This window comes from Octodon degus, unplaced genomic scaffold (genome assembly GCF_000260255.1).
Source record: "Octodon degus isolate 3935 unplaced genomic scaffold, OctDeg1.0 scaffold00048, whole genome shotgun sequence".
Lineage (NCBI taxonomy): Eukaryota > Metazoa > Chordata > Mammalia > Rodentia > Octodontidae > Octodon > Octodon degus.
Window position 1 is genome coordinate 9,185,379 of NW_004524624.1, and position 8,817 is coordinate 9,194,195.

The 8,817-nt window shown below is 42.7% G+C and overlaps 1 protein-coding gene across 3 annotated transcripts in view; it reads right to left on the bottom strand.

Moving 5' to 3' along the window:
* Window positions 1-1,071: 1,071 nt before the first annotated feature.
* Snx27 (sorting nexin family member 27) overlaps window positions 1,072-8,817 on the bottom strand; it is a 97,709-nt gene continuing 89,963 nt past the window's right edge. For 2 of the 3 annotated variants that reach the window (XM_004632352.3, XM_023716469.1), the window contains exons 9-12: window positions 6,851-7,000; window positions 6,363-6,491; window positions 5,923-5,982; window positions 1,072-4,818 (exon numbers count right to left, since the gene is read on the bottom strand). In XM_004632352.3, coding sequence (XP_004632409.1) covers window positions 4,771-4,818; window positions 5,923-5,982; window positions 6,363-6,491; window positions 6,851-7,000 — 387 coding nt within the window. In that variant the 3' untranslated portion in view covers window positions 1,072-4,770. Of the gene's footprint in view, window positions 5,825-5,922; window positions 5,983-6,362; window positions 6,492-6,850; window positions 7,001-8,817 lie in introns of all 3 variants that reach the window. The other variant, XM_004632353.3, reaches the window with a different exon arrangement.

Consider the following 8,817-nt stretch of genomic DNA (forward strand, 5'->3'; position numbering starts at 1 on the left):
GCTGGCTGGCATGTGGTGCTGGGGGATCGAACCGTGGTCCCTGTACTTTGCCAAGCTTGTTCCAAGTAGGTGCTTTAGACCACTGAGCCATCTCTCCAGCCCAATAATAAATGTTTCTGACTTTAACTTCTGTAGCTGTGATTCTATACTTCTATTTTCTATTTCTCTATGGATTCTTTCCTTGCTAAAGAAAAAAATTTCCTATAGCATAGTAGTGTTTATCAGATTCCAATATTCAATGCTAGCAGCTGGGTAGATGAGGCCGTGAATAAAGTCTCTCCTCTAAATGCCAAAGAAAATGTCAAACTGATTCTTGCTCTTATGGTTATCAACTAAGGAACAAAACTACATCAATTGGGGGTTATAAAAATAGTAAGAATGTGAAGATTTATAAAAACAATTTTAAAATGTCTGATCTACTACATGTTTTTCAGATTCTGTCTATAAAGCACAGGGAGAGGGATGTAAATAGGGACTCCCTCTGTAAAAGTGAAGGGAAGTAGAGGGACCACCCTTATTATTAGGGTGGGGATAATACCCACCAAGCATCTAGTAGCATCAAAGTGGGGATAATACCCACCAAGCATCTAGTAGCATCCGGGCATTCATTAGGGGTGACATGTTTTCACTTTCAGATCTCCAAGAGAAAGTTTCCTGAGTTACTAAAAAGTGAAAAAGCACCTAGGTGTTGCTGAGAGGACAAGTCTCAAGGGCTCTTCTAGGCTTTATCTGTATTCAGCTGGGAAAGGAGTCCTGTGACTAAAAGGATTCTGTGCCTGCTGACAGCCAGGAGAGACAAGCTCCATCAACTCTGAGAGCTGGGGGAGAAGAAAGAATTTCAAAGAAGCTACCACAAGCAGAGCTGAAAGCCAGGGGCCTGCCTATTTCTCCTTGCCCTGTCCTTCCCTATCTCCTGCCCTCCAAAGACTGCCCCACTAGCTACTAGGAAAACTGCATAAATAAATGCTCCTTCTCATTTTCAAGTTGACAGTTCTAACTCAAACCTCAAAAGGTCCTCTTTACTTCTTCCCACACACCCCAAAGGACTTGTAGTCTAGGAAACAAAAGAACTGTTTCATCAATAAATCAATTTATTTAAAAGAATATGTTACAATTAATTACACTAAATGACGTTACCAAACAATTTTTGGAGTGGTTAGCTCTAGAACAAGGAATGAAAGAAACACTGTTAGCCATTATATGTCTGTGTATTTTCTCTTCACATTTCTTAATCACAAATAAAAAATACAAGATACTGGAGTGAAAATACAACTAGAATTTCTCTCAAATAAATTAAAAGTGTGCATGACCTGGGAAAAACCAAAGCCCAGCTCACCAGCTTAAAAGGGGGCATGACAGAAAATTGCTAAGTTTAGCAGTTGGCCAAGTGCCTCACCCTACATCATTCCTCTCTTCAGTTCTGTTCCTCCCAGAGCCTAACTTTCAATACATCCAGGGTTACCGCTGAGGAATGAACTACTGTTGTACTGGCATGATCTGGTCAGGGTTAGGGGAGAGAACAGCAGGCTGAGCCGGAAGATGAGGGCCACAGAAGCACTCCCACTGCCTGCATTTTTCCTCCTTCCTTCTCTGGGTAGTAATCAGCCATACATCCCCTTCAAAAGGAAGTTAGTGTGACCCAATGAAGCTGGTGAAGGAACAGCAGTATGCAGAGGTCTTCCACTACATCAGTCCAGCCAGCCAGTGTAATGGACAGAGAGGAGGGCACAGTCATCCTCCAGGCCTGGAGACTGCAGGTCACCTGGCAAGCAGTTCCCTTTAAGAAAATTGCTTCTCAGGAGCCAGGCCCCTAGTTGGCAAATTTGAGATAAGACAGAGGTCATCTGCCACACCTCCTGTCAGTGCCCTGGTTGCTGGGTTCTGAGCTACAAGAGATAACCCAGAGTCACTGGCCCAGGTAACTAAAAGATGAAACAAAATAGGCCAGCATGAGGACACTGGAATATTTATCTAATTCCTCACTGAAAGCTCTGTCCAGGCCTACAGGACCCTGAGCACATATTTGTACCTGTGTAGAGTTTAGGCTTAGGGAGGCCAGAAAGGTAAGAATCAAGTAAAAAATATGAAAAGCAGAAAGCTCAAACTATGGCCCAAGGGAACCTTTCTATTGGGACAGGCTCCTTAGGGGCTCAACTTTCTCTTGTTTCATAAAAACTCTAAGCTTTTGCCCCATGGGACAGAAGTCCAGTGTGGATGGGATGACAGTGAGAAAACAGGAAGATCCTTCTGACTTTGTTGGAATGAAGCTGAGGGTGAGGTGGGTTCTCTTTTTTCAGAGTCTGTAAAAGATGACTGGGCAGATGCCTCCTTGGGCAGAAGCTGGGACTAAGGAAAGGAGGGATTACAGAAACAAAGTACAAGGGATAAGGGGGAAGTGGAATCATACCTAACACTGCTTCATGCAAAGAAGAGCTTGATCCTAGGACCTCTGCTGCCACAATGACTTATGCCTCCACTGCTGGAGGCCTGATGTGAGAAAGGAGAAGGCACCATCCTACGGGGTCTCCCTCCTTGCTGCAGCTGGGTGCTTAGTGGCATGGCTTCCAGTAGAAGCCTGTCCTAGGTTTCTACTAGGCCAACTATTACGGGGTCCCTTACGCAACCTCCAAACACCCAAGTGGATACTATGTAAGAAAAGGAACACAGCACAATGTATCCACTCTAGGGGCCTCCTGTGTCTCATATCCAGAGGCCAACATTTGGTCTGTCACTGCAGACTCTAGGACTTGTTCATTCATCTCTCACTATGACAGTGTGGGGATGCATTGCTGCTGTTTTTATAGTCTGAACATGTCAAAAGACTCTTTAGCATCTTGGACTGGGAAATCAACCTCTCTTCTTTTTAAGATCCTTTGGCTCATTATTAAATTCATTTAAACCGAAAAAAGGAGTTGAGCCTGTACTAAATAAAGCCTTCAAAGCAGGGATTGCCCTCTCCAATGTTAAACATTGAACATTCTAGTGTTTTAAAATCTGTGATTCTTCTTAGATTGGACTTGGAGAAGTGAGGAGGCTAGGATGTTTTATACAAGTTTATGCCTCCCTGGGAGCCTACAGCCACTAGGATAACAGTGAGAAAGAAAGAAAAATGGCCTCATAATGATCTACAAAACAAGTCACAAAGCAGAAACTTCAAACCACCCCAACACTGCTCAGTGGAACTGACTATAACCAATTCTGACTGCCTCTAAACTAGACAAGGCAGAAGATATCTTGAGAAAAAACCTATGGAAGTTCTCTTTAGAAATTGAAAGGGAGAGAAAAAAATACTCAAAAATGTTTGAAGATGTTTCAGTTGCTCCTGAGCGAGACTTAGGGCTCCTCACGTAACGGGTATAGAGCACAAAGGCTGGGAACATTGTCTTACGCATCAGCCCTGGTCTCTGATCCTGGGATGTAGCTTGTAGGTCACAAAAGTTCTAATTGCAAGGTCAGACAAGCAGCTCCTTGAGAAATACAAAAGTTTTCCTTCAGTCTTAAAAGGTAGAGATGTGGCTTAAACTGACCATATTCCCACTCCTTCCTGGGTCCTCAGCTGGTGTGGACAAGGCTATGGTTTGGTTGGCACAGACCATAGACCTATTCTAAGTTTCCCTACCATCTTGAAGATACTGTTAGGTCCCTTCCCAACACTGCTTTTTTAGGATGTGACAGACAATATAATAGTTATGGCTGTTACTGTTCAGGAATGGGGTAGGTAAAGCCTTATGTACACAGGGTATCGCTTCTTTTCCCTCAGCAAATCCAACCTTTATGCCTAAGGTATCAAGCTTTACTCTGGTCCCTAATGCCACCCCTGCTGTAGAAAAGGCAAGATCAGCAATTACTACCATGAAATGTTTTGGGTTCCTGTAGCATCAAGTCTGCTCTGAGCAGCTGAGGAAAAGCACACCAGAGGGCCCGAGGAAGCAGGAAGGAGGTATGGAATGGGCCAGAAAGCCATGAGTGAGAGAGGTGGGCTAGGAAACGGTCTTGGAATCAAGAGACCACACCAGGTCTTCAGACTCTCTGCAGATCGCAGCCTTGTGCCTGTGAAACACACACCTGTTTCTCCTCCCAGTGCCCTCTTGGAAGATAAAGATACTACACTCCTTGCTCCTCAGACTCGACAGCAACCCATGAGCCAGAAATTGCACTCAATACAAAAAAGGGGGGAGAAACCAAGCAGGTTGTAAACTTTTCGAGTCCTTCATGAGGAGAGGTATTTTTCCTGTAATTTTTTTTTCCTTTTTAAAGTTTGTTTCAAAATAAAGAGAATGAGAGAGGTCATGAATTCTAGTGAAAGGTGTGTAAAAACACAAGCTAAAAAAGGTACTGCCATCAATATGAAATTTAAAAAGAAATATATATATGTATATACGTGCAGCTAATTTGTGTATATATAATTTTTTACATACATACATATATATGTCTGAACAGTGCAAACGGATGAAGTTCATAGTTCCAGTTTTAAAAATATAGTACAAGGAGTGTCGTTGGTATGAGGCCCAGGTGAAAGAACAAAGATACCTTCAGCGAGTTGGTTGGGCTTATTTCTTTTCCTGTCTTATCTCAGTGGATTTCTGATACTGACCAATCTGTTTTTCTCTACTAGCTCAATTTCAGAGGGAGTTATTAATAATATTTAGTTTAGGGCTTCTGAATGTAATGACTTTTCCTTTATCTTTTGTGTTAACGGTTACTTTGTCTGACAAGGGTGATGAAAGGGATAAGAGGATGAAGGCGAGAAGGGAAGGGGATAAGGAAAGGCTAGGTAGCCACATCCCTCTGCTGTGACCTCGCCATCTGGAAAATGTTCTGAAAGGGAAAAAAAAATAAAGAAAGTAAGAGTTATTGGGAAGCCATATCTCCTCTAATGTGGAGACAATCCTCAAACAGAAGCTAAAGTGGTATGATTGCATGACCCTATCTGGCTGGCCTGTTCCCCTCACTGTACTTCCTATCAAGAATCATAATAGCCTTTTAGAGTGGGAAGGACTTTGAACATTAATCACCCAGCTAAGCTTTCCTGTTTCACAGGAGAGAAAAGTCAGATTTCACTTTTGTTGTTGTTGTTGTTGTGGAACTGGGGATTGAACTCAGGCCCTTGTACTTACCAGGCAAGTGTTTATTCTACTGAGCCATCTCCCTGGCCCAAAAAGTCAGACTTAAGGAGACTGATTTAGCCAAAACCGTAGAGCTACAAGGAAACAGATCTGACTCCCAGAGCTCAGTTTTCTTTGTACCATACTAAAAGTATAAATTTTCATGTTCCTGACTTTACCTCCTTTTTTATTTAATTAAATTAATTAATTAATTTTTTGTGGAACCAGGCTGACTTCACCTCTTGATCTACTGATTTTCTTTGATAACAAACACCTAATTATTTACAATCTTCTAAATTCTGTTCCAGCATAGACATATCATAGCAAAAACTTTCCCCTGCATACACATTCTTGGTTAGTCTAGAGCAGTGATGGTGACCATTTTACAGATTTCAATGATACAAACAGGCCTGCTGTTTCATGCATGCCATAGGTTTGCCATCATTAGTCTAGAAGGACTCTGTCATGACCCATCCAGTCAGATAGCTAAAACTGAGGGAGAACAGAGACCCAAACAAACCCAAACAAACAAAACCACCCAAGAACAACAGAAGAGAGTCCACAAAATCATGAGGATGGAAGAGCCTGTAGCCAAAGTACACCCTCTAGACAAGAAAAGAAGCTGGCTCTTTTGCATAGCCCATTTCACCATCCAGAAGTCAGCCCCGCTGGAAGAATGTCCTGGCTCACTTGGGATAACCAGACTCTAACTAATATTCCTAGAAAGACAGAAATGGAGGTGAGGGTCCCAGGTATTTGGCAATGGGTCTATAAATTACAAGATGAAGAAGTTAATTCAAGAAGTCTTTAAAATTACCTCTTTTCTCCACTTGAGCTCGCAGAACACCCTCTCGAAGCACTCATGCATGTAATTAAACTGAGGGGAGAAAAAGTAGCAATACTCACTGACTTCTCAAGACCAGGCACCATAGGGCCATGTCTTTGAACTCCTGCCAGATCAGCCCTTCTTCCAAACCCACACAGACTAGAAAGAATGTTGACAAGTTTCACAAAACTCAGATCTGGTCATCTATTGCTCTCTAGCTCTGTCTAGTGGTAATTATAAGTCAAGCAGCATGCGAAATTGCCAATCCTAGGTAATGAACCTAAAGGAAAAGGGATGAAGCTGGGCACCTGGATTCAAACAGGTTCTGACCTCAAGAAAGGCACATCTCTCTGTCTCTATGTATTTAGCTTTTTTAAAAAGTTGAAGTTCAATCTACTTTCCCCAAGTATCCCTCTTCATGCCCTACTCACATAAGGTGTGAAGATTTTAACCCATCGGGGCTTCTTTTCTCCTCGTGCATATTCAAAACAGAAGGCCATTCCTTCTTCATCTGTGTCCCACCGCTGCATCTCATTCCATTCAAATGCTATGACCTGGTTCTGAAAAACCAAGAGTAAGAGAGTTGGAGAGTGCTGGGGAGCTTAGTAGACAAGGTGGTTCTGAGCCGGGCAGCAGAAGATAAATGAAACATCTGCACCAGTTCTGGGAAAGGACTGGAAAAAGGGTAAAAGTGGAAGCAGCCAGTAAATTTGAGCATCAGGTCAGTTTGGACCCAGTGCTTTTTACTTCAGTGAAAATATAGTTTGAAGGGCTGGGGAGATGGCTCAGTAGAATAAGCGCTTCCCTGGCAAGCACAAGGGCCTGAGCCCGAAAAAGGAGGAACTGAGACACAGCAAATGAATGAGCACCATAGCATCCACTTGCAATGCTCCTTCCCAGCCCCGCACTGAACTCTCACCTCCAGCTGTCCTTCCTCAGTGCAGGCATGCAGTTTAAAGTGCGTGATGCTGATGGCTGTGATAACGTGCCCCTTCCTCCTGGAATCACAGGCACAGTGGGGGAAGATGATTTCATTGTAGCCTTCACAAGTCCTTAGCATGTTGAGGTACTAGGGGAAAAGGAAGGGGAAACAGTATTACTAGGAATTACAGCAACTGGAGAGCTGAGATGTACCAGTGTACTGTACTCTCATTCAATCACCTGATGACTTTGCTTCTGGTCTCACGCTTAGCCCCAAGGTGGCACAGGACCCATACCTGTTCCCAGCACCTGCCTTCATAATTCCAATCTGTATTTATCTACTTACACAAGATACATAAATGAAAGATATTGTAATCCAATGTGATCCAGACCCACAGATCTAGAAAGGGCCTTACAACAGTATTTAGTCTGGTCTTCTCTTTTCACTGCACCTCAGAGATGAGCATCTAATCTATGCTTACAGTTAACAAAGAAAGATAATGCTTTACCTCAGCTACTCTCCAACCAAAAGTTACAATGATCTCAGTGATAAAAGGCTAAATTACTCATTTCATACCTGTAAAATGTTAAAACTGAAATGAAACGGAAATGAATTTACAAATTAGTCATCTTACAATCACCAAGAATAAGAAGACTATCTTGAGATCATAGGTAAGCATAACGGGCATATCCAGGGTTGTAACCAGGGTTTAATTTCTAGACCCCTGCTCCATCATTGGCCCCCAAATCAGCTGGGTCTCTCATTTGTATGGCTCCTTAAAAAGTGGAAAAACAAAACCAAGAAGCATGTATGAATGGCCACAGGTACAAACTATGAACCTAACCTAGCGGTGGCACTGAAATACTGATGCTAACTCCACAGGCAGAGCAGACCTCTCCTGATTCAACTCACTATTCTGAGTTGAGAGGAGAGTGTGTAAAACATGAGTAAAAGAACAATAATAAAAGGAAAATCAAGGGGAAAGAGTCATGATCTGTGCCCTGGTTTTCTTTCAGGGCCAAGGTAAGGAAACAGGAGAACAGCCTTGAGCTCCACACCAGGTGTATGACACACAAGAAGAGCGGGGACACAGCACAGCAGTAATCTTCAATCAGACAGCAGTGAGGTTAGAATATACCTGAAAGTCACGCTCTGCATTACCAATGGAGAAAAGAAAGGACACTGGCCACCTAGGATCTGCTACTGATGAGTGGCACTTAAAACCACAGCTACTGCCACTAGAAACAGAAGACTTCAGGGCTAATCAGGGGATCATCATGTATTTGTTCTCTTTTCTACTTTATATTTCTGCTTTGGTAAAATAATAGCAACTGTAAGGGGAAAATTTTATTTTATTTTTTATTTTTTTGGCAGAACCGGGGATTGAACTCAGACCCTTGCACTTGCCAGGCAAGCACTTATTCTACTGAGCCATCTCCCCGGCCCCTTGTAAGGGGAAAATTTTACGGGAAAAGCAAGAATACAGACAGGATAATAAAGTAAGGAGGGCCACCATACTCCACTCATACTGTTTTTCCTCTCATTTCTCCCTCACTGTACTCTAACTCCCCTTTATGTTCTACGGATTTTTTTTTTTTTTTTTTTTTTTTTTTGTATTGGGAATCAAACTTAGGACCTTGTGCTTGCCAGGCAGGTGCTTGTGCCACTGAGCCATATTTCTGGCCCAATATTTTTGTTTTGAGACAGAGTCTTGATATATAGTCCAGGCTGGTTTTGAACTTGCTACATAGTCCAAGCTTGTTTGGCACTTTTGATCCTCCTCCCTCAGCCTCCTGAGTGCTGGGATTATAGGGGTACACCACCACTCCTGACAATCATGTTGTTTGTAAAATACAATTTTTTTTTTTTCTGGACCAGGGATTGAACTCAGGCCCTTGCGCTTGCCAGGGAAGCGCTGATTCTACTGAGCCATCTCCCTGGCCCCCAGTAAAATACAATTCCTT